Here is a 25,889-nt window from a genome sequence, read left to right as displayed (position 1 = left end):
AAAACGAATGAAATCTCCTTACTTCTTGCTGGATATGTTATAAAGGCATAAAGCTACAAACTACAGTACGTATTTGGTCCGATTTTTTATTAGCCCGATTCTATCTTGAAAGTATTTGAAGCTGATTGTATGCAAGCGAGCAATTCGATTTCTATTATCCTATTAGAAAAAACCGTATATCTTTTAATAGAGTTTAAAGATAATAAGAAATATTAAAATCGAATCTTAAATTAAAATGATTAATATATATAAGTACAATTTATAGAAATTAAAATTCAATAATACAAATATTCAATAATAATGAAATTGTTTATCATACTGAAATTGATTTTATGAGAATTCAGATTTATTAAATTATGTCTCGTATTTTTAATATATATTTAGTTAAACATTAATGACCTTATTTGTACTTACTCTTCTAAAAAGTATATTTCAATAATTATCCATAAAGTACATTTTATTGCACTACTCAGTCACTAATCCGATGAAAGTGACCATATCGCTGTCTTGTTTAAATTTAACTATTGCCAATTGCATTTGTAGTAGAAAAATAGTGGGAATAATACGAATGACAAAATCAAAATTCAAGTATGTGCGTGAAATATTGCGTTATATATCGTATGCGTTCAATATTCACAAATTTATATGCGTATTTGATATATGGCGCGAATATAATACACGCACAAATCTTGTAATTTTGACGTATCGTCAGTTTCTTTTAAGAAATTATAAAACCGACGAAATTTATCTAAAAAGTCGTCAAAAATGTTTAAAATATTTTATTCGCTCATTCTTGCATCGAAATCGCTAACGATTCAATCGAAAAAAAATAAAATTCCTGCATATCTATACGATTACTACGATAAATTCAATCTCTTTGCATTTAATTACAAAACGCCGGGCACTCGTCGTGTAAGTACTACTGTTCCAACAACGATACTTGTTCGTGCGCTTCACCATCGGAAATACTGAACGTTTCAATCCTCTTTCCGGGTTGAATTATCTTCTTTTGTCATAGTTTCGTATGCTTCACACTGTCCGTCCAATAATTCTGTATTGTCATTGCTTCTAACGAATTTAAAAACGAATCGTTATCCAAACTGTACATTTCTTCGGAATTATCCTATAAGAATATATAAAATCATTTAAACTTTTTATCTCATTTATTATATATCATAATTTGTAACAAGATATCGTATATTAAGCGACAATGTCTCAACATTATTTGAAATAACAATTTAACACATAGAATGAAGTATTATGATACTTACGCGAATAGTGGAATCATCGATATAACCGGAACTATCGGGATTACTGCATTTGTCGCTATTAAGCGTTTGCGGCGGATTCAGATACCTACGTCTTTAATTAAATTTTCTGTGTAACGTTGAAATTTCATTTAACTGCTAAGCAATCATTTTAATTACCTGTACATAATGAATCCAAGGCTACCCATTGTGCTGAGTAAAACTACAGTCGCTAGGCAACTTCCGGTAATAGCGGCAATGTCTACCGTCGATCTCGAAGTATTCTCTTGCTTCGAGTTCTCGCTATTGCTCTCATTGTAATCGGAAAGATGATCTTCCTGTACTTGATCCCTCTGGAAATCTTTGGGAAACGCGCTTCGCGCTCTGCTCAGCCGCGTAGGTTCGCTCACACCAACTATAAGATTCGCACCAAATAAATTTTTAATGCTCTTTCGAAATTCAATTCAATTCGAAAATAATACCATCTCCGTTTTATTCTGATTAAATTTTATTACCTTCAAGAATCGACGCAGCTGTGGCAAATAATTGTGACTCGACAAAGTCATCGTCGTCGTTGATCTCGACATCATCGGATCGATTGAACGTCTTGATACCGGAATTACCGGCAGAGGAGGACAAAGAGGAAGAAGAGGAAGAAGATAAGAGCGAGGAGGATTTCGTTTTATTCAGTACCAGCCTGATTCTAGACACCTCTTCCTGAAGAGGTAGTACCGTAAGATCCTCCACTTGGTCCAATGTGGTATCGTTCCGATTCCCATTTTCATCCATTTTCTCTTCTTGTTCATACTTGGATCTACCACCGGTTTTGTTCGTGGTTAGGATCCACGTAATCTTACTATCCTTTTTCACCGCCGAATTACGAATCCTGTCCACGGTATCTGCGACTCGTTGAGACGTGAAACTTTTCGTCGAGTCCAGACTGACCGCGTTACTCGCATTTCCGTGATACTCTTCCATAGGATTAGTACTCGTTTCGACCACGCTCGCCACCATTTCTACAGGAGTCGAAATCGTACTCGATTGCCTGTCTAACATTACAGCCGTGTTCGTGGATGGATGAAGACCGATGGCTTTGGCCACGCGAAAACTCTGTCGCGGTTCGCTCCTCTCGGCCTCGATCGAGGTAATTTTGGACGTCGATTCCGAGTTCAGGCGATCTTGTTGCACCTGGCCACGAGGCTCAACCGTGCTCGATGGCATTGGGTTTCCTAAAATTACTGAAAATCAAAGCGTTAGATAATTCTTGGAATCTATGGAATCAAATGGAAAACTCGTGTTGATGGAAGAACTCGGCGGAAAGTTATGTGTACCAGATGTCTTTAATCATTTAGAACGTACCGAGAAATTGAGCGGTAACCCAGAACCAGTGCATCCACCAATGCAGCGTCATCGCGTCATCTGCGTGTACCTGGAACAGAGAAAAGAGGAAGGAAAAAAATTAGATGGTCGGGACGAAAAAAATTAGATCTTCCTTGAATCGTAACGATAATATCTTCCTTCTAAATTAAACATCTAAATCAAATTCTCTTTAAGTTATTGAGAATTTTTCGTCTCCCCGATAATTATTTCTAGCGAACGAATTTTCACTCGGTTCATCCTCTCGTCGTTGTCAAGACAATGGTCCATTAGTCACGTGTATACGAAGAAATATCAGGCGTCAACGTGGACAAAGTGCCGCTCGAATGTACTCGAGCACAACGCATAAAAGATTGATTTAGAGCTCGAGTTAACGCCGAGATACGAATGCTCTCCAATTTTATATAATCGGCAATTGGGAGAAAAATTAACGACATTCTCCAATCGAATAATAAATAAGAATAATCGTTTTTTCCCGTTTTTTTATTTCTAAACCAGAATAAGAATGAAAAACCTGGCCTTTTATCGAAGAAAAAGTCAACGAGTTATCATCCTTCGAACATATCACATCGGAACAATCACATCGGAACAATCACGTTTACCTGCTCGTTCAGAAAATCGGATATTCGAATGAGTAATCAGTTGCTCGGATTCGTTTCGAAACGTGACTCACCGCCAGAAACGGATGAAAGAATTTTAAAAGGTAGAATCGATGATTCACAGATATTGCATTTACAAGAAAGGAAAAATTTAAAAAAAAAAAAAAAAATGAGCAACGTACGATTCTACGTCTATAATTTTTATCATTATGAGTGAAAAATCGGCGGGATTTAGAAATATACGCGTAACTCGTCGGCGGGTTAGTTTAACATGGTTCGATTAAATCTGTTGACAAAGCGAAAAGTGCAGCAAAAAAAAAATATCCGATACAGTTATTCGCACAGTCCGGTCATGCTCTTCCGACTGTAACCAGTTGCACCTCGATGCGTCACACCGCGACAGACACGCGACGAGAGATGCGACACAAACGTGTGTCGTCGTCCAACAACAATTTATTCAAACTCCTAAACCAATCTTGATATTGAGATTCGCCGGAACAAACCACTGGTAACTACTTCCTTTCCGCCTGTTAAACGTTCCACTCTGTGATTTATATGGTAAAAATTGGTAATCGGTATACAATTTTGCTGTTGCGCAATAATAAAAGATCGAAATATACATATATGAAAATATTATCCCTATCGTTTGTCTGAATAGTGCACTCGTATATATATATACGCAAACTGATGTGACACACGGTTGCGAGGGTACGAGATTCAAGATGATCGTGTTAAAGAGCGCGCGACCTTGTCAAGCGAGTCAATTGGATGAATGAAACGCCTGGTGGTCAAGTTCTTGAACCGGGGTGCAGCGAGAAACTGGCGATCGTCGTTGACTATATCCAACCACGTACCAATGAATCACGCAGTTGGCTAAACCCATGTAATCCGGATCGTTACGTTATCGATATCGAGAACTGTACCCGGATGATAATGAGAGGCACAATAGAGAAACGAACGAGTTGTGTGAGAAGAGGGGGGAGGCCGCTTCCGCGAGTACCACTTCGTTTCTAGACCAAAAAAGACTTTGCTGTTGAGATCGCATTTTACGCGCTCTCGTTCACGGTGCACGGCTTTGTTGGTGGTCGTTTATTAATTCGGCCGCGATTAAATCTGATTTTTCAGCATCAATTACTTGAGGGGAATCAAGCGGTCCGTCCTACTTTCTTTATGGATAAAGATGAACGATCAGCTGATCAAAGCGATCTTCCCGACGAAAGATTGTGATGGTTTTATGATATATACGTATATTCGAGGAAAAAAAATATTTCGATCCAGCGTAGGAGGAAGATATAACGAGGTATTCGAAGCGTGGTTAAGCATCAGGGAAATTGGTTTTCTCAGCGGTATAACCTCGAGCTGGCTGGCAATAAAAGATGTTGCGTAAGCGCATCTCGACAACTCGTTTCCTCTAACCTTACTTGATTCATTTTACATATTTATTCACTTGGAAGTTTGACCTTCGATTAAATTTTGCGCGAATGGGCTCGAATTTAAGATAGAAAAATTCTTTCAATTTTTAACAATTACATGTCTATATATATTTATTGACAAAAAAGAAAATTGTACAAATGTTTTTTTCTTTGCTAAATCCCAATTACTTCAGCTTTCGAAGCTAATAATTATGTACTGATTAATCCAACAAGATCGAGTCTTTTTTTTATCTTTCTTAATTAGCATTCCATTTCAAACAAAGATTCATTTTTGCGATTAATATTGCAATCTCTCATAATTATTCTTTAATCACGTTTCTCAATCGTCTTTGGATAACCTTCTTTTCCGAGACTGTACTCACTTGTTTCGCCTGCCATCTGTCGTCTCAATACATTTGTCAACGTTCCAATGTTTCTAATGTCAACAAACGCCTCGTCTAGAACGAAAGGAAAATAAAAATGGCATTATATCTTTTTCTTTTTCCTCTCCAGGGAGTTCCGTTCGCAACAAGTGATTGTTAACACGTTCGCGGTCATGTAGGTCAGGATAATTGTTGCACAAAAGTTCACGAACCGTATGTAGGTCGACGATTGTGTGCGAATCGTACCGATCTATTTATCGTTGATTCTTTACAGATTCCGCCCATCTATAAGAAATTACTCGAAAGTTTTCGTAATAATTGTGAAAAGGATCGAAATAATTACGTCAACGCGTCTTTATTTTCTTTGATTCGTATCCATTTCGAGGACGTTTTTTTTCCCCCCCCCTTCTTCCATCGCATCCACGTAGAGAAACACGATCGTTTCTCTCTATAACCAGACTAAAGAAAAGCGACAACTGGATTGTTTGCATTACCAGATTGCATAATAACGAACTGTCTCGGCTGACTTGGCGATCAAGTAGAACGGGTTTCAAATCATAGACTCTCTCTACTAAGGGATTCGCCGATCGATATTGAATCAAATGGCTGAGGTCGTTCTACAAGAATTTGTTAAAAAAAATTCGCGCACAGTTTAAAACATCAACAAAACGATATTATTTTTTATAGGTAAAAAAATTGTAAAAAAATTTTATCATTAACAATTCGTAAATAAAAGGATTTCAATATAAAATGAAAGCTTCAATTTTATCATTGCTCTTATTACATTTATTTAAAAATTGTCTTATTATCTTGTTTGTAATACAATACAGTTTAATTATATTTTATATATAATTCATTTCGTAACAATATATACTTATATTTTGCAATAGTCAATGTACTATACGCGCTAGGCTATTGCTATATTCAAAGCTGCATTGAATATAGACCATGTACCAAAGATGACTAGACCCGATGTAGACGAGCGACTTTTATCGTTGCGAATATATGTCTCTGTTCGTTTTTTTCTACTGGAAAAACAAAGGAAAATACAAATGCAAGCATTTTAGTTTTATCGCTACAACCTCACCATTATAAATTCTTCAAAGCCATCATTGAATTCTATATACCATTGAATTATTTCATCGTAAAAGAAATTCTCACAATTTATCTTTGTATAATCAACGAAAGTATCTAAATATCTAATCAACAAATATCTAAGTATCACTTAACCGAATAAAATCATGGGAGAATTCCGGCTACAAAACTAAGAAAACTAGGTAAATCAGGTTCACGTTCGTTCGAGTCTTGAGAAAATTTCAAAATAATTATTCGTTTCGAATTATATTTCTTCTGATGTATGCATTCGGAATTCAAACTTGCTTGTTTTTTCAAATCTTTTCGACTCACTGTTCCATATATATTTATTTTCACTTTCGTGCCACTTGTTTCGCTTCTCCTAACAACACTGGTAAAATTCGTTTTGGTTCACTAACAGACTCGTTTCTTTTACAAAGTCGTTCGAAAAGCTTTCACTTGTTGAACGAAACACATTTTTTTCATGTTCTTACTTTTTCTTTTCTTCTATGATTTATATTTTTCTAATCGTAACGAATAAAAGATGGCGATAAATGAAGATTCGGTTAAAAGTCTTCGTTGAGATTCTTCGGACAGGTGCACGTGTATAACTCGATAAACTGTAATTCCGAATTAGAACAGTGAACGCATTCTCGAATTGATCCAATTTTCCGAAGTTCGTAATAAGATTTGCACATGACGGGGATAATACAAATTCGATCGCCGGAAACCGGTCTAACGAGGATTAAAATTTATATTTTGCCTGTATTATTGTTAAATGAAGAATTTCAGGTGAGAAATAAATATAATGATCGTTCTTCTGAAAGTTTAATGGCGGAATAGTCGCGCCTCCTATCGAAATATCCAAGTAACAAAAGTCATGGCTACCGCTCGTTTTTTCTCTGCAATGTACTACACATGTGCCAGGTATTCTTGCGCCACTCTTTTCACGGAATTTTATTCTCAATCGACTGCCCAATCGAATTTATCGACGTGACTTTTATCTAATCTGATGGATGTCATCAGACTTTCGACCAATCTAATCTTTCATAAATCGAGTTCGGATATTTCGCAGTTTTCGATGTCATTCTTTTCACGATTAAGTAACTAAAAATCATTAGTGTTAATGTACCGATAAAATTCCGAAGAAATGGTCAACTATGGTAACAAACTTTGTCCTCGTGATCAATGCGCAATTAAAAGTAAATTTAACTTTGTTCTCTGAAACAACAGTAGAGAACAGTGCAGTAATAATTGGTTGCTACAATAACGAATCGTCTGACCGTTACTAACGAAGCGCCACCATGTTAATTGTTTCTTCTGTGCTTTGCACATTTCGTTTGCGTTTCATCGTTCGATTTCGTTTTTGTCAAAAACTAAATGTCGAGAACATTGATCGAATTACGTTCAGAAAAAAATGATGTTTAAATAAAAAACAAATAAAAAGTTAGAAATTAAAAACTTAAAACTTATTGCAAATAATAGAGAAAGAAAGTTATTATGCATTATCATACATATATGATATATTATGACTATTGATATTTATATTAATAACATTTTTGTTGTAAGCAATTAGAGAATCTTTGAAAGTCAATTCATGCAAGATGAATACCTGGAAGGATTTACTAAAGAAAATACATATAAAAACGTTGATAATTTACGTGACCGCGATACACGCGGTTTCGGTCGTCACTTGATAATAACTTTTAATATATGCATATGTTTCTAAAAGCGAAAGCTTCTAATGCAACTGGCAGTCACGCTTGCGTTCATGCAAAACCCGTAAGAAAGGAAAAACTCGCTTTCCTCGCTATTTATTGAAATATTTTATTAAAATCGATTAATCCTTTTTATAATTTAACTATTATCAACAATTTTAATCAAGATTGAAGTAGAAGAAAAAAAAGATTTGATTGAGCATTTTTAAATAAAATAATATTTTATTTAATATATTATTATCATTTTTTTAATTTTTTGTTCTATTTTAAATTCAGGTTCAATATATATAAATTAGGTTCAAAATAAAATATAAATAAAATATAATTAAAGTTTAATCACGTAATTAATTCTTTTAATTTGCATTATAATATAATATATGTAACGTATTTTTCAAAAATATGCTCGATAAGAGAAGATACGTGACATTGGATTAAAAGCATTATGAATCGTAATACACATGTGCATATGTATATAATATTCTGTATCGAAAATAATTTGTGTCATTAGTTTCTAATAACGTTCGAGATAATTTTCTTCGATCTATTTTTCGAAATATATTGCAATTTGTCAGAATATTCGATTACGTACCAAAGAAATATAGTGAGATTATCTAAGATAATCAAGATTGACCAATATGACCAATATGATCCTGAATTCATAAATTCTCTTTTTTCTATAGAAGAAAAACTAGTAACTTTTTGATTTTAAAAATTGGTATTAAACCGATGCATTTAAAACATGAAAATTTATCAAAAGACAGAATTATCATGTCAATTTTCTTTTTTCATATCCATTTAATTTTCTTCATGCGATCACTTTTTTTTTTAAATTGCAGATTATCTTTCAACTAGTATTGTTATATATCATTCGATATATTATAATTCGTAAATAACATAATGTGAATATCTTTTAATCAGAAGAAAGTGGAATAGAAAGAAAGTAAATAAAGAAAACTGAATACAAAACGATTAAGGAGATACAAAAAAGAAAGGAAAAATGGAAGAATTCATTTGATTAACTTAAAACTTAAAATGGAAAGGAAAATTTTTCGCGAAATCGCGAAACATAGAATCTAAACAAGCCGAAGCACGTGGATAGGGCAACGTGATGGCACGATAGGTAAGTACTAATAGAGTTACCGTGATTAAGTAATTATCTTTCGAGCAACCGACATTTCAAGACGATAAGGAGGGAAAGCAGAGGAATACGTATGCTATAGGGGTTTTGCGATACACTTCTATACGCTATTGTTTATTGTCCATGTTGGAAAGATAAACCTTTCACTTGCATTCTCATCTTGAACGAAGAGGATTCTCTGATCACGAGTAGAGAAGACAATGCCCTCTGCGCTATAATCGGTGAATTTCCACAGATTGATGATGTGACGTAAAAGAATGAATTTTTTTTATTTAAATAATTGATAATGTCAATTTTCAAAAAATTATGTACATACATATTTAAATAATATTATAAAAATATTTTAATTATATAATTATAATATATATACTCATGGCAACAGGATGAAAATAATATTCAACATTTTTCAACTTACATAAACTTTTCTTTGGATAAAACAAGTTATGAAAACGAAATCACAAGAAAATAGCTGTGCTTCTGTAATATGTATACACAAGTGTCGAATTATTACGAACATAACATAGACTAATGAAAAGTGAATGTTGGAAGAAACGAACATGCTAGTCATGAAGAGAGAGAAAGAAAAAAATAGAAACAAGAACTAAGAGAGATAGAGAAAGAAGAGAGAGGAAAATTGCGATTCGTTCTATTAGTTTATATTGTATCGAACAATAGAGGAAATACGGGAATATCCTGTCCTGAAAATTCATGTCCCGAACGGAAGTTTGAGGGAGACCACGAATGAGATACGACGTCGACCAAGCTGTGTAAATTGCTCACGCGACACGCGATAATTCGAACAGAGAATCATCAGAATAGCAATTAATCGGCTTAACAATCATTCGTTAGCGGTAATCTTGCATAGATATATGTATATTAGCGTTAGTAAAAAATTGTTACAAACATTCACATAAAATAAAATAGAATCTAATGTGCGATCTAGAATGAAAAAAAACGTAGTTTTTAAATGTTCATTACGAATGTAAATGTAGAAAATAAACAATATCTCTCATTGTAATTTTTTTTTGAAAATCTTTTCAAAAATTTTGAATAATGGATGAAAATTTTATCTACTATAATGATCTATAGTATATATTTTAAAGAAAAAAGAAAAAAAAGGGAAAGTTTGTTACATTATAGAACAAAATCCAATGCTTTCACTCGATATCGTGCAATAGATTGCGTGAATATAGAATTAGATTCGATATAAAAGATTCAACGAAATTTTCTAAAACATTTAAAATAATTTTATTTTAATTTTAAGTTAAAATAAAATTTGAGGAGTAAATCAATTTCTATAAATTTGAGACTTTTCATACTGTGTTTATCTTCCGTGTGAACTTTCGAGGTAAAGAATGCAAAAGAAAGAATAAAGTGCATTGGTATCGTTCTGGTCTGTCTGGAATGTGTACTATTCCTGGATATTCTTGAGGGACTCGTTGCTCATGATTGCTAAAAACTTCGTTCCTATTTACATTTTATTTCAGTATTAAATATATACCAATACTTTTATCATATTTATGCAAATATGTATAAGACTATGCCATATATCTTTCAATCATTAAAAATTCTTTTTAATTATTATTTGTACATTTTTAATAAACAAAAAAAAATATATATATAAGAAATGAATTAATGCAATGAATAAAAAAAACCGATCCTGCCAGGATTCGAACCTGGAATCTTCTGATCCGTAGTCAGACGCGTTATCCGTTGCGCCACAGGACCTATTACTTACAAAATTTTCAAACTTGATATAAAAGGTGTATATATAAATTATTCATTAAAAATATAAAAAAAATCAATGTAACATTTAAATAATAAATACTTTTTTTTCTTTTTCTTATATATTTTACTTAAAATATAAGATGAAAAAAAAAGGAAGATTATTTAATGCACATATTGCAAAACAATTTCCGACACTATCCAATCTTTTCAATAGAGAACATAATGATCATAAAAATATTCCATCCATTGATTAGATATTTATGAATGGCAATCACCCCTGACATTTTATATTAACTAATGTTAAACAATTTATAAATATCAAGAAAAGTTATTAACAAGTCAATGAGCCAGAAATTTGAGTGTGAAAATATTACATGATGTTTAATGTCATCGTGATAGAATATTGACTCACCGTGGCAATAGAACGAGTGATATAATTAATAAATATCGCACGCAGAATAGTCCCTATGACTGGGATTGAAAACGTAAGCGTTTGAACGTGCACGACACAGAACTCACATCAGACTTTCGAAACAATACACACCTCGTGACACTTCCGCGAAACAATAATACTCAACACTATCAAACAATCTCTCTTTCTAATGTTGTTTTCTAATGTTCGTTTTCAAACAATTGACAATACACACCCAGAATATTCCTCCGTTGTTCATATTAATATAGGTGATAGACATTTGACGTTAGAAAACAAAAAAAAAATTCAGATTATGAATAATTGAAAACGCACTTAATTCAATGAGTAACGTCAATGTCACCCCGCTACTGTCTATTGAAAATAGAAGGGTGTCGATCCAGTTGGAAAGATCCAAAAAAATTGCGTATTGCTGTTTGCCACGAATAAATCATTATTCTCCATTCACCCTTCGTACTTAAATCAGTCACGTGAATCACATAACCACGCGCGTCCCGTTCAACTACTCGAAAACATGAGTGAAACAGGCTGAGAGCTGTCACAAACCATCACTACTCTCGCCATTTTGGTTTACACTGACACTCAAATGATCAGAGAGGTGTTATACTATGAATACGCATGCGCGCGACAGGTGGCTGCCCGGGAGTTGAACGTTGCCTGCAGTATATTGTCGACATTTGAATTGTTACGTATTTCATTATTAAAAATTTAAAAAAAAACTATGAGATTGACATTATTATATATTAAACATTATTACACATATATTTTATTATATATAATATATATATAAGATTATAAAATCATTTAAATATTATAAATTGTTATACAATAATTTATGAAAAGTACAAATAAATTTTGAATTTTTTTAATCAACTGTAACTACTTGTATTTATTGAGTGATAATCAATTAATTTGTATATTAATTCAATATATTTTCGGATGATTAATTGATCGTTTTTATTTAACAAATATATGCAAATAGTATCAATATCATATCGCACATCATTCTAAATTTTATATATATATATTAATTCACTTTTGATTTTAAAATCTTCTTACCATTTTAATATCATTTTCAAATCGATATTAATAGATCGTAAAAATTGTAAATCTATTTTTAATTTGCAATGTAATATATAAATATAAGTATATTAATTATTTCAATTATTATTATAATAAATTATTAGACACAAAAATTAAAAATAAAAATTTTTTCACATATTTTATTTATTTTTATATATATTTTTCACATCAGTAAAAATTATGTATTTTCATAATTTATATAAATAAAACTATATCAATTATTATTATATATAATATAAAGTTATATATTTAAAAAGTTTATTCAACAAGATAGAAATCTATAAATCAAATTAATTCATCATTATTAGTGTAGTATTTTCTGGTATATATAAAAGTAATTTAATTAAAATTAAAAATTTTAATAAAATTTTAATAAAGTAAAAATAATAAATTATTTTTAAAATTAATAAAATTACTTTTAATAAATAATGAGTTATTAACAATAGAAAATTTTTTGATAATAAATTAAATATGTTATAATATTGTTATCGATATCCGCTTATAATATTCGACATTGTCCGCTGAGCAATGAGTATCGACGAGTAGATCTCAGTTTATTTGCCAGTATATTTTATCGTTATTATAGAAAAATAAGAACCTATTTATTTTTGTGGCACTGTATTATTTACAAATAGTAATTATTATTTCATTTCATAATAATTTAGATTAGAGTTTTTTTTATATTCACATTTCATAATGTCAAATTTTTAAATATTATTTTTCATTATTCTTCTAAGATTTTAATCTTACATTCTATTTTTAATTTAACTCTTTAATATTTCAATATATTTCAAATTTTAATATGTGGATATAGCATAAAACTTATTTTATATTATTAAAAATATAAAAAAAAATTCGACTTTTCTATCATATAAAAAAACAAAAATAAGAATTTAAAATATTTAAATACTTAAAGTTTATCAATCGATTTTGAAAAAAATGTTTTTGATACTTGTACAAAAAAAATGGCCCATGGGGGGATCGAACCCACGACCTTCGCGTTATTAGCACGACGCTCTAACCTACTGAGCTAATGGGCCTTGTTGAATTATATTCTGTTAGATATATGTATGATAGTATGAAAATTTAAATATAGATTATAAATCTAGATAAATATTATATATATATTTATATTATATAATATTTTATTATATATATTTTTTAATAATTATATTATATGTATATTTATATATATTATAATAAAAGTACAAATTTAAAAAATATTAAAGTTTAAATTAAATTTAAAAATTTGATTTTGAAAATAGATAAAAAATTTATTTATTTTTGCGCCTTTTAATATAGCATTGAAATATGTACATAATATTATTTTATATAAAATTCATTATATTATAATATAATAATATTATATCACATTTTATTTAATTTGACATAAAGCATTTTTAAAAATTTCATCTAATTTATCATATCCCTTTAAGCCAACTTTGGTACCAGCTACTTGACAACCAAAAGTCACAGCTCCTTGCAAAACATTTTGTGTAATAAATTCTGTATGACTACATTCTAAACTTTCAATATTATAATTCATTTTAATATTACGTTCCATTTTTATATCTGTATGTAAGACACTAGTTGCTTCATTTGATTGTAGATTTTGTTTTCTGATAAATTCCAATTTTGCCTTATTTAAAAAATGTAATACTGCAGCATTGAAAGTATCTCCAGCTCCTAAAGTGTCCACAACTTTTTGTGGTGGAAATGCAGGTGATTGTACTATAATATTGTCAGGAGTTCTTGCCATAGCACCTCTATCACCCCAAGCACATATAAGAGTTGCTCTAAAAAAAAAAATTTTATGATGATATGCTTATTTTTTATATATAATTTTTAAGTAACTTTTTTATACCCTGATTTAGCTTCTTCGCCAATATTTTTCAGTGTTTCACTCATATTTTCATATCCTCTACTTTGAGCAAAATCTTTAGCTATAAATACTAGATCAACATAAGGTAATAAATCTAATAATTCTTGTTTTGGAGTTTCTAATTCTACACTGATAGTAATTGGTGCTTGATTTATATCTATCTCTTTGTTATCTTGACTATAATTCAGCATATTATTATAATTTTCCACACATTGCATCATAGATAAAACTTCGTTCAAATTTCTACCCTCAAAATGAATCCAACTATAATCTTCTAAATGTAATTGTTCAAAATTTTTTAATGTTAACTCTGGTAAATTTGGATTATGATGTACAATCGTACGAGAACCAGAGCTTAGACTTAGAATAATAGTAGATATAGGACATCCTATTTTTTTTATCATAGGACAGTGAGAAAAGTCAATATTATATTTTTGCATATCATTTTGCAAAAAATTTAAATGTTCTTCAGCACTTAAAGTACCAAAAAATTCACATGAGCTTCCTAATTGAGAAAGAACTGTGCAAGAGTTAGATGCATTACCTCCTCTTTGCCATCTACATTCTATAGATCTGCAAAATAAAACATAAAATAAAAAAATAATAAATTTTATTCTGAACATATCAAAAATATTAATTAAATTTTATTTATTATAATAAAATTATTAAAAATATTAATTACAATTATTATATTTTAGTCAGCAACATATTATTTATATCATTATTAATATCAGCAGATTAGTAAATGGATAATACTGCGCAATCGCATATATAAAAATATCTTTTACCTTTGATCAGAATCTTCTACAGGATATTGTTTGCACGTTTGTACAATATCTAAACAGCTTACTCCAACGCAAAGAATTTTTTGCTGATTTGATTCCACTGTAAAAGATGTACCAACAATTTTCTCGTAGAAACTTGAAATCATGTCAGTCAACGGTGTAAATATACAACTTATATTACATATCTCTTACTTGAGAGATGATATAAATTTAACTGATTAACATATATTGAAATGAATTTTATGATTTGATAACTAACCATATTTTTCATTTAATCGAATTTTTCCTTTATTATCTGTAGAATTAGGTGTAATACATATGTATCGATTAAGTTTACTTAACCTTTGACTCTCGGCAAATATTCTGATAATTTTTAAAGTTATTTTTATATTTAAAATGATATTGAAACTTAGCATATTATAGAGCAAATTAAATATTTTTAAATTATATCCATATCGTTTATTTAATATATCTATAATATAAATTTATATATATATACATGTATATATAAAGATATAATGAAGATTATGAAGAACGAAATATTAATTTTATTACAACATAGATTTTTATTTTATTAATCTTATTATAAAATATATTAAAAAATATACATAAAAATTAATTATTTTATTTAAAAACTATATAAATGAAATACAATATTAATTAATATATTTACAATAAAAGTAATTGAAAATATCTTAAAATTCCCGCTTCGTGTATCAACATGGAACGATTATAGCGCTTAATGATCAACGAAAAATGCCAAGATGGCAACGCTAACGATTTCATTGTATGTTAAGATAGCTTTTATTGTTTATTCACTAAAATTTTAAATATAATATCTAAAAAGATTATTTTATGAAAAAATATAGAGTCTTTGCTAAATTATTAGAAATATCTGTTTTTTAAGTAGGCTAAATCTATGTAAGGAATTCATATAAACTACCATATCGAAGCTTCGTCTAATTATTCTCCGTTATTTCACTATCAAATATTTGTTGCCTACGCTTTTATCTTTAGATTAATTATTATTATTAATTATTATTATATACGATGGATCCTCGAATACATAGAAGATCAGAACCAGAAAAAGGACCAGGCGATTTGGTCAGTGCATTAACCTCACAAATTATTTTTTCTTAAAATAATATAAATTTCTCAAATAATAAAAAAAAGTTTATACATACGAATGCGTATGTATCTAAAACTGAAATTTATTAAAAATTTTATTAAAAATTCATAATTATTTAATTTTAATTATTTTTATCAAGAAAAAAAGATAAATATTGTAATCTGAATTACATCTTCCAGATAGTTGAATGGTTAAATGAAGCTTCTTTAAATCCAGGAGAAGATATAAAAGTTACAAATTTATGTAAAGTTCAAGAAATTTTAATTAACAAGGAGCCACAATTACTTCCATTATATTTAGATGAAGCATTACAGTTTTCTTTAGATAGATATGCTGAAGTTAGAAAAACAATTACAGGTTTTATTGAAGAAGCTGGGTAATAATCATTCTTGAAATTTATAACACAATATATATACATATGTATATTATAATATTATTATTTGTGAATAAAATAATCATACTTTATTTATAGAGTAAAACAACCTGAAGTAATTCCACGTGTTGTTCAAATACTTTTAAGATTAGTTTCTGATGAATCATCAGCTGTTGCTAAAAGAGCTCTTAGAGCTAGTGGTAGAATATTAAGAGCTGCTTTGAAATGGATATCTAGTGCTACTACAGTTACAGCAGAAATGGAAGTAGCATGGAATCAACTTAGTGCTCTTAAAATTCAAATAATAAATATGATTGACAGTGATAATGATGGGTAAAGAAATTCTTAAAATTTTATTTTATATATTTTGATTAAAAATTAATTTATAATAATTTATAATAATTTCTTCTTTTTCATATTCAGTATTAGAACACAAGCTGTGAAATTTCTTGAAGGTGTTGTTTTAATACAAACATATCCTGATCCAGATATTCCTAAAAAACCTGATGATTTTTCTTTAGAAGATATTCCATTAACATTAAAAATAGCACGTAGACGAAAATTAGAAGAAGAGGCTAATGATGTAATGGATTTATTAATAAAATTTCATGGATCTCCACATGTTAGTAGTGTTAATTTGATGACATGTATGGGATCTTTAGCATTGATTGCTAAAACAAGACCTCAATTCATGCCAGGTGTAATACAAGGTATACAATACTACTTTCAAAAGAGAAAAAGAAAGAAGGGAAAGAATAGTACAATTTAATCATTAAATTAATAATTAAATTTCAACTTTCCCACAATTATTATTACAACTAAAATTATAATTTGATTAAATTAAAATTTATCATATATATTTTAGCATTACAAAGATTACAACACGATTTACCACCTACATTATCCGATTCTCAAGTAACTAGTGTACAAAAGCAATTAAAATTAACTCTATTAGGATTGATGAAACATCCAGCTAGCATAGAATTTGTATCTATAATAGCTAAACAATTAACACAGTTAGGAGCAAAAGAACAAGAAATTCTAAAAGCTTATCCAAAACCAGAAGATATTCGGCGTATAAAGAAACGTCAACAAGTAAAAGTGCAAAAAATAAATTTTTACTATATAAACTTATGATAATTATTAATTATTAATAATTTATGATTTTTAGGAAGCAGCTGCATCTTCTGCAGCAAAACGTGTAAAAATTGAAACTTCTTTAGTATCAGATGAAACGGAAATTGTACCCAGTTTAATTCCTACTTCAAAATTATCAGAATTAATTGAACTTTCAGAAAGTTTTATTGCTGAAAGATTAAGTGTAGAAATTGCTACAGATTTAGTAATGGATAGTATGGTAGATAAATTTTTATATAAAATGACTAATTTTTTTATTGATAACTATTTATTTTTTTTTTTTATTAAATACATTTTTTTAACAGGCATGGGTTCCAGACACAATGACAGCTATCTTTCAAAGAGAATATCAGCCTACTTCAACGACCGATATAAATATTCAGCGGCAGACAATTGCTAAATTATTAGCAACGCAAATAAAGCAAGCTAAAACGAAGAAAAAAAAGGATGCTAAAGATGAAGATGCCGTGATGGAAGACTTAGTAAAAAATCCAACTATTAGCGTAGCGGAAGCTAAACGAGAACGAAAACGTGAAAAAGATAGAGAAAAAGAGAAAGAAGCAAGGGCATCTCTAGAAGCACATGAAAAATCATTAGCAAAAACAAGAACTCGTTTAAAAGCTTTAAAATTGTCTGAAGTTACAAAACCATTGTCAAAAGAAGTAAAAGAAAAAATGTTATTGATGGCTGTGAATCGAATTTTACTTTCTGAGAAAACAGCTGTGTTTGGTGGTGTGGCAGCCATAAGGTAGATCATTTTATAAATTATTGATTTCTTTAAAAATATTATTAATTAATATAAAATATTTTCTTTTTTTTTATTTTTCTTTAGATCAAAAATTTTAACTACTCTAGCTGCAACATTTAATCCATACATTAAAGAGGCAGTATTACATTATATTACTGATGATATGAGAAACCGTTTAGATTTAGCTTTAGGTTGGTTATATGAAGAATATGCATTGCTTCAAGGTTTTCAAAGGCGAACTACATTATGTACAAAACCTCAAGAAGCTCCACATCAGGCTTATAACTTTTTATTATGTACTTTAGTATCTGCAATAGATTTAGTTCAAGGCAAAGATCGTGATACATTATTATATAGGTAATAAATAAATTCTATGAAGAATTATATATGTCATTTTAAATATATGTATATATATATATTTTGGAAAGGCTATACTTGGAAGCACCTTTAATTACCGAAGATGCTGTTGAAGCTTTAAAAATGGTATCTTCTGATGAAACAAGAGGATTGGTACCATTGCAATTATTGAAAGAGATGGTTATTCGTAGACCAACAAAACAATTAGTTTTTCTAAATGTATTATTATGTCATACTGGTCACGAAAATAATACGGTAATTTATAATTATTTGATTACATAATTCAAATATGTTATATAAGTTTATTTTAAATATTTTAATTTTATGTTTATAAATAGATAAGGGAAGCTGCTATACAATTAGTTTGTCAACTGTATAGTCGTCCTGAATTAAGTAAACTCATAGAAGAGTATGCAGTTCTTTATTTAGGTTTCTTACGACTTCATATACCTCCTGAAATCGTTTTCGGACAAGATAGAGGTAGGCCACAAGTAGAATCCCAATGGACTGAATCAACTACAAGAGCTTGCCTTGGATTATATCTTGCTCTGTTGAGTGAACATCAAGACTTAATTCATGAGTAAGTTATTTTTTTCAAAAGCATATAATAATTATACTAATATCTACCAATATTATTTTTCTAGATTGGCAAGAGTTTATACATCAATGAGTGCAGATGTCAAACGTATTGTTCTTCGATTAGTAGAAGGACCTGTAAGATCTTTAGGAATGGGTAGTCCACAATTGTTGGCATTAGTTGAAAATTGTCCTAAAGGCGCTGAAACACTAGTTACAAGAATTATTCATATTCTTACAGAAAAATGTATTATAAATTTATAATTTTATATTTGCTTTTATTATTTTTATATATAATATCAATATAATATTCTTTCATTTTTAGCTGCACCAAGCGTGGAATTAGTATCAAGGGTACGAGAACTTTATCAGACTAGAGTTTCAGACGTTCGATTCTTAATACCAGTCTTAAATGGTTTAACAAAAAAAGAAGTAATAGCCGCTCTTCCGAAACTCATAAAATTAAATCCTATTGTTGTTAAAGAAGTAAATAATAATATAATATTATTAAAATAATATAATCTAAATTTAAAATCATGTTATATTATTAATATTTTATTTTTTTTTATAGGTATTCAATAGATTGTTAGGTACTCATAATAACGAAAGTGGTGTACCTCATACATCTCCTATCACACCTGCTGAATTGTTAATAGCGTTGCATAATATAGATCCAAGTAAAGCAGAATTAAAAACAATTATAAAAGGTATAATATATCAAATTTGTTTATTTGATCCCACATAATCTTATTTCTATTTTTTATTCAAAATTGTAATATCAATTTACAGCTACGTCTTTATGTTTTGCGGAAAAACAAATATATACGCAAGAAACTGTAGCTGTTGTAATGCAACATCTTATGGAGATGACACCGCTTCCAACATTACTCATGCGTACAGTGATACAAAGTTTAGCATTATATCCTAGATTAAGTGGATTTGTTATGAATATACTTCAGCGGTTAATTCTCAAGCAAGTTTGGAAACAGCCAAAAGTTTGGGAAGGTTTCGTAAAATGTTGTGAACGCACGCAGCCACAAAGTTTTGCAGTTATTTTACAGCTTCCTCCAACACAGTTAGCCGAAGCGTTAAAAATGGCAAGCAATTTACGATCACCTTTACTAGCACATGTCGAAGCCTTTGCTGAAAATCAGGTAATTTTTCAATAACATATTTTATTTATATAAAAATAATATATATTGTTGATTTTATTCCACTAAAAATCAAAAGAATTCAATATAAAAATGTAATATTTCAGAAAGCGCACATTCCGCAGTCGATAATGGATGTTATTCAGGGTAAATCACCTTGTGACATGCATGATGAATTTGATATTGTGAGTAAAAATACCTGTATATAAAGAATTGATTTTTATACTATCATAAAAATAATAAATATATGAACTGATCCAAATAGTTTTTCCTTGACTTTCTTGCAGGCACCACCCGGTGATTATCCGATTGAACAAAAACCAGATACAATAGAAACTGATGTTTCAGAACCAGCTCCTCCTGGTTTAGATTAGCATAAACTCATTCCAGTGTTGGGATTTGAATCATCATCAACAGATTGTCCCAACTTTAACGAATTTACCTTGTAAATTATTAATTATTTTTTTATTCGCATTATATTCAGTAATCTGAAACGTTAGATCCACGTATTTACCAAATCAAATATGAAATGTAAATATTTCTTATTCAGAATTTGCTGAAAATTCGATTAATTTTATAGCTATGACAAATCCTTATTTCGTTCTATTTTGTAAATAGAACTTTGTCTGCATATAAATGTATATACATGTTATCTTCATTATATAGTATATTTTCATTTATTTTCTGATAAATGATAATTTCCAATTTTACAAAACAAAAATTAAATAATTTTTTTCGATATTTTCATTTTCATAAAAAAAGTCAAATGACTATATTATTATTAATAATTGAAAATTTAAATTCATTTATCAATACATTTATCAATACGATTATTTTCATAAATTATGATAAACGAGTTCAAAATCTAATACAAATATATAGTTACAATTTAGATATATAAATATTTATAATATTAAAAATTTGAACATATTTATATAGTTTTTTCTATTTATATACGTGCACTCGCTCACGTGTGTGCTTGTGCATCAAATATTTTGCTATCAAATCGTTATAATATTGATACTGTGTATATAGATTATTTTTACATGTAAATAGCACGTGTATAATATTTTTCATTCATTTCACAGAATACTTACATCACGTGCGAATGTTTCATTTCATGTCGCAAAATGTAAGTATAAAAACTCATTTTAAAACATAAGAGCGTAAGAAACTTTTAATATTTCAATTGCGCCATAATATTTTATGCGCAACACGTATGATTATTTATTTATAAATTAGTATTATTTATAAAATAATATATTATATTATTTTATTTTTACAAACGTTAAAATATATAAAAATGAAATTTTATACAAAAATTATAAAACAAGTTACAAATTTTGTTGATCTTTATTGAAAGACATTTCAAAGATCAAAGTATATACAAAACTAAATAAAGTATTCATTTTTCAATACATTTTAAAATTCTCTTGTATATTATTGTAAAAACTTAGCAACAGTTTTTTCATGCATTATTTTGCAATGTATATTATAATTTTATAATAAAAATACATTCTCTCATAATTAGGAAACTTGATTTTCATCCAAAGTCAACGCCGGTATCTAGTAAATCGCGTAACATAAACGAGGCCTTCTTTGGAAGTATTCTAAATACATAAAATATTAATTAATAAGAAAATTAAATTAAATATTAAGAATAAGAAAAAAAATATTATATATTTAGTAACATTAATAATAAATTTACCTAAAAATATGTCCTAAGTAAAGCAAATATCCAGGTACACTAAATTCCGCATAATTTCGACGAACTCCATCTAAAATTTGTTTAGCTGCTTCCGCGGCAGGCATTGTGCCAAAATAACTTGGTATTCTTTAAAAATTATAAAAAATAAATTTCCGATAAAAATAAAATACCGTTATTTGATTACTTACCTAAAACGAATATCTTTTGCTACTTCAGCACCTACAATAAATGGATAAACATGGACTAAAGAAATTATAATATTACTGTTTGAATGTCTTAACTCCGTATGTAATGACTCAGCTAATCCTTGAACTGCAAACTGTGCAGTGGATAAAGAAACTCTTTTCCCTCCTGTGGCAGCACCAGAAAGACCAGCCACAGATGACATAACCACTATATGACCTTTACCAACACGCTCCATACATGGTAAAACTGTATCTAATAACTAAAAAAAGATTTTATATAAAAATTCATTAATAAATTATTTATTATTCAAGTAATATTTACCCAGAAATGACTCAGGATAGTCAAATCAATTGTATGTCTTATTTCTGGTGGATCTTGAACTAATGCTCTAGGGCTTGGTATACTGCAGCAATGGAAAAGCATTGTAACTTCACCTAATTCTGATTGAATAATATTCACTGTATGAGCTACCTATTATGTTTTATTTACAATCAAATCAATTTAATATATTTATTATATAATATATTATATATTTACTTATTGTTACATTTATAATGATATACTTACTTCATCTTTATGTGTTATATTACAAATATATACTTTAGCAATTCCTAACGATTTAGATGCTAACTGTACAGTATTATTACAATTTTCAATATTAATATCTACACAAGCAACATTAACTCCAAGTTGACATAAATGAATTGCTAATTCTCTACCTATACCTCGTCCTGCACCAACAACCTAAAATCAAAAAATAATTTTTAGATTTAATAAATTCTTTTATAATTGAAATTATATAATTATATTACCATTGCAACTTCTCCACGAAGACTTTTTAAAGGAGGAGGTCTAAATATTCTATATAATGCAATTAAAATAGCAAAAAATATTCCAAATAAAAGTGTCACAAGATCTACTATTAAAATAACCAGAGAATATAATCTGAGCAGCATCTTTGGTGGTTTAAATTTTCTTTTCAAATTCTTCTGCAATATAAAATTATATTTGTTTCTAAATTATTTAATTAATTTAATATATTAAAAAAATATTTAATTGTTAAAAATTATTTTATTATTGTAATAAACAGAATATTTACCATTTTATTAAATAAAATAATCAAAACTAAATCGTAATAAGAAAATAATTTGAATAAAATAAAAGTAAGATGAAAAAATTTATTAAATCTGAATATTATAAATAAATATAAGTATTTTATATCAAATTATTTTTTATATCATTTATTTTTATATCAAATTACGTTACGATATTTATGATAACATATCAGGATTTTACATAGTAAATAAGATTTATATAGTAAAGTATTATTAAAAATTTATTTAAAATAATTTATGATTATTATAATATTGGAAAGTATTAATATAAATTTTTTGATTGTATTTAACAAAAATTATTAAATCTTATTATTACATACCACGTATTCGACAATACTTTTTAAAACTTTTAACCGCCGTTGCTTCTAAATCTTTTAAATAGATTTAAATAAAACAATTTTAAATTTCATAGCATATTATTCACTAAAAATAAAATTGAAATTAAAAAAGGTAATTTTAATTAAAATATTAAACAAAAAAAAGTATTAGAAGTACTAAAAGATTTTATATATTTAACCTTTCGTTCGTTTCAAAGAATTATTTGAACTTTTTTGCTTATCTTATAAATTCAGTAACTATATGATACAATTTCATTGACATAAATAATTTATTTTAATTTATAAATATAATTTTTAATTTGACATTAAATTCATTATATAAATTATATTCAATTTATATTTTTTTTTGTATTTTCTATGATTAAATTGTATTTGTGGATACATATGTAAATATTCATGTAAATACAGCATAAGTGTATATATTTTAAATATTTTAAAGTATACAATTAAATACATGATAATTTAACGTTATAAAAAAAATGTATCGAATATTTATTTTGATATATGATTTTTAAATGAGATATATTTATTTCAATAAATTTTTTTTAATTGAATTAAGAATTTTATTCTTTTATTTATTTTATTTTTATGTACTTTTATTCTTTATAACTATGTTTTATTATTTTTGAAAGTTTTAGTTTTTTAATATCTAAATCGAAAATAAATAATATATGAAACTTTTTATTCAAATTCATATAATAAATATAATTAAAGATTGTATTCTGTATATACTACGTGTTATATGCATTATATCGATTTGGCAGAAAGTGACGTAATTATTGAGGATAGTTTATTACATTATTATTTAGATCAAGAAATTTATTAAAATGTGGTATATAACTTTAGCACCAATAATTATAATAGCAGTATGTTCGACATTACCAGCGTATATAGCACCATATATAAATAATTTTATTGATGGACATGTAAGTAATTTTTCTAACATAACCTCAATATAACATGTAAATATTATTTAAATATATTGAAATATTAATTAAAATTATAAATGAAGATAATATAAAAAATATGATAAAGATAATATATAAAATAAAGAAGATTACTATTTGAACAATACTATTATTTTCTTTTTTTAAAATTAAATTTTGTTTTTATATAAATTTTTATACAATAAATGATGTTATAAATATATTATTATATATGTATTATTTGTTTAAATTTATTTATTAAAATTTATATAAATTTTTCTACCACTTTTTTTCTTCGCTAATTTTTCTATATTTTATTACAGAAGCAAAAAAGATTCTATAATACTCATTTAGAATTAATAGGATATACTAGAGACTATGAATTAGGTGATAATAAGTACTGGAATTTTAAGGTAAATAGAAATATAATTATGTAATAATTCATAATCTTTCTTAATTATAATAATATATTATTATAATTAATAATTTTAAATTTAATTAATGTAAACATAAAAATAAAAATGTAAACATAAAAATATTAAAAAAGATTTTTAATATAATTATTTTATTTTTTATAGGATTTGGGATCCATTCCAGATAAATAAAAGCATATTGGCTTATATTAAATAATATTCATTATTTTAGTGAAGTTATTATGTAAAAATTATATTGTAATATATATAATGAAATGTAGTATAATTTCAAATTTTTTTTAATTCTCCTAATTATAAAATCTATTATTTATTAAAAATTATTTATTATTTATTATTTATTTTAAAAAAATGCTATAAATATGTATAAATTAATTGTAATTAGTCTTCGTAAATTTTATTAGAAATTTTAATGACAAATTATAACATAATAATATTATATTTATAATTAGTAAAAAATATATAATAATACTATATCTTTAATATAAAATATAGAACATACAAAATATAATATTATAAGAGTAATACTTTGATATTATGTAAAGATATTTTATTTAAAATTTTATAGCTTGATTGATGAAAATTTAATCATATATCAATTTAATCAAACTTTTAATCATTATTTAATTTTTTCAGAAGCTTTCGAAAATAGAAAAAATGTTTGCAAAAAAATTTTAACTTGTTTTTACTATTATTTTTTTTTTTATTTATTTCCAATATTTTACATAATTATAGAATATTTAAAAAAGAAAAAAATAATATATATAATATAATATATATAATAATATATATTCCAAGTATTTCGAACAACATATTTCATACTATTATAGTTTGAAGTTCTGAACCCCTCGAAAATAT

The 25,889-nt window shown here is 27.6% G+C and overlaps 4 protein-coding genes, 2 long non-coding RNA genes and 2 other non-coding genes across 19 annotated transcripts; 3 read left to right on the top strand and 5 right to left on the bottom strand.

Moving 5' to 3' along the window:
* Positions 1–764: 764 nt before the first annotated feature.
* Positions 765–11,694, bottom strand: LOC122717946. Of its 7 annotated transcripts, none has more exons than XM_043942511.1 (7): positions 5,231–5,453; positions 5,019–5,093; positions 2,607–2,676; positions 1,763–2,485; positions 1,428–1,662; positions 1,272–1,362; positions 765–1,123 (listed from the first exon to the last, which is right to left on the bottom strand). In XM_043942511.1, the coding sequence occupies exons 3-7, from the start codon at positions 2,656–2,658 to the stop codon at positions 1,013–1,015; spliced, it is 1,212 nt and encodes a 403-aa protein (XP_043798446.1). In that variant the 5' UTR covers positions 2,659–2,676; positions 5,019–5,093; positions 5,231–5,453; the 3' UTR covers positions 765–1,012. The 7 variants fall into 7 exon arrangements, with proteins under 7 accessions (XP_043798446.1, XP_043798450.1, XP_043798444.1 ...); XM_043942515.1 differs by having other exon boundaries at positions 5,265–5,453; XM_043942509.1 differs by lacking the exons at positions 5,019–5,093; positions 5,231–5,453 and adding an exon at positions 11,324–11,694.
* Positions 7,034–9,966, top strand: LOC122717947. 3 transcript variants are annotated; one of them, XR_006347276.1, is made up of 3 exons: positions 7,047–7,294; positions 8,647–9,169; positions 9,331–9,966. It is a non-coding gene; the product is annotated as an uncharacterized LOC122717947 (long non-coding RNA). The 3 variants fall into 3 exon arrangements; XR_006347277.1 differs by having other exon boundaries at positions 7,034–7,255; positions 8,647–9,966; XR_006347275.1 differs by having other exon boundaries at positions 7,034–7,294; positions 8,647–9,966.
* Positions 10,604–10,676, bottom strand: Trnar-acg. Its single transcript has one exon. It is a non-coding gene; the product is annotated as a tRNA-Arg (tRNA).
* Positions 11,695–13,155: 1,461 nt separating the features above from the next.
* Positions 13,156–13,229, bottom strand: Trnai-aau. Its single transcript has one exon. It is a non-coding gene; the product is annotated as a tRNA-Ile (tRNA).
* Positions 13,230–13,480: 251 nt separating this feature from the next.
* On the bottom strand, positions 13,481–15,280 carry LOC122718035 (ketohexokinase-like). The gene is made up of 4 exons (XM_043942690.1): positions 15,116–15,280; positions 14,860–14,956; positions 14,054–14,644; positions 13,481–13,985 (listed from the first exon to the last, which is right to left on the bottom strand). Exons 1-4 carry the CDS (start codon positions 15,270–15,272, stop codon positions 13,565–13,567), a joined length of 1,266 nt encoding a protein of 421 aa, XP_043798625.1. The 5' UTR covers positions 15,273–15,280; the 3' UTR covers positions 13,481–13,564.
* A 359-nt stretch (positions 15,281–15,639) lies between these two features.
* Positions 15,640–21,542, top strand: LOC122718299 (symplekin). Of its 3 annotated transcripts, XR_006347354.1 has the most exons (17): positions 15,640–15,960; positions 16,165–16,361; positions 16,458–16,691; positions 16,782–17,068; positions 17,224–17,459; positions 17,530–17,715; positions 17,801–18,243; positions 18,328–18,600; positions 18,672–18,855; positions 18,939–19,180; positions 19,245–19,423; positions 19,502–19,662; positions 19,748–19,883; positions 19,966–20,330; positions 20,435–20,512; positions 20,615–20,772; positions 21,416–21,542. XR_006347354.1 is itself a non-coding variant. In XM_043943202.1 (16 exons), the coding sequence occupies exons 1-16, from the start codon at positions 15,907–15,909 to the stop codon at positions 20,699–20,701; spliced, it is 3,336 nt and encodes a 1,111-aa protein (XP_043799137.1). In that variant the 5' UTR covers positions 15,640–15,906; the 3' UTR covers positions 20,702–20,998. The 3 variants fall into 3 exon arrangements, 2 of the variants coding, with proteins under 2 accessions (XP_043799137.1, XP_043799136.1); XM_043943202.1 differs by lacking the exon at positions 21,416–21,542 and having other exon boundaries at positions 17,224–17,453; positions 20,615–20,998; XM_043943201.1 differs by lacking the exon at positions 21,416–21,542 and having other exon boundaries at positions 20,615–20,998.
* A 257-nt stretch (positions 21,543–21,799) lies between these two features.
* LOC122718300 (17-beta-hydroxysteroid dehydrogenase 13-like) lies at positions 21,800–23,717 on the bottom strand. 2 transcript variants are annotated; one of them, XM_043943203.1, is made up of 8 exons: positions 23,657–23,680; positions 23,321–23,346; positions 23,034–23,210; positions 22,789–22,965; positions 22,543–22,692; positions 22,224–22,480; positions 22,036–22,161; positions 21,800–21,937 (listed from the first exon to the last, which is right to left on the bottom strand). In XM_043943203.1, the coding sequence occupies exons 2-8, from the start codon at positions 23,321–23,323 to the stop codon at positions 21,871–21,873; spliced, it is 957 nt and encodes a 318-aa protein (XP_043799138.1). In that variant the 5' UTR covers positions 23,324–23,346; positions 23,657–23,680; the 3' UTR covers positions 21,800–21,870. The 2 variants fall into 2 exon arrangements, with proteins under 2 accessions (XP_043799138.1, XP_043799140.1); XM_043943205.1 differs by lacking the exon at positions 23,321–23,346 and having other exon boundaries at positions 23,657–23,717.
* Positions 23,718–23,771: 54 nt separating this feature from the next.
* Positions 23,772–25,299, top strand: LOC122718301. The gene is made up of 4 exons (XR_006347355.1): positions 23,772–23,786; positions 24,439–24,600; positions 24,924–25,013; positions 25,179–25,299. It is a non-coding gene; the product is annotated as an uncharacterized LOC122718301 (long non-coding RNA).
* The last annotated feature ends 590 nt before the right edge of the window (positions 25,300–25,889 follow it).

This window comes from Apis laboriosa, unplaced genomic scaffold (assembly GCF_014066325.1).
Source record: "Apis laboriosa isolate Shangri-la unplaced genomic scaffold, ASM1406632v1 scaffold5_cov152, whole genome shotgun sequence".
Taxonomy (NCBI): domain Eukaryota; kingdom Metazoa; phylum Arthropoda; class Insecta; order Hymenoptera; family Apidae; genus Apis; species Apis laboriosa.
Note: the sequence above shows the minus strand (reverse complement) of the source record. Positions and strands in the feature narration are given on the sequence as shown.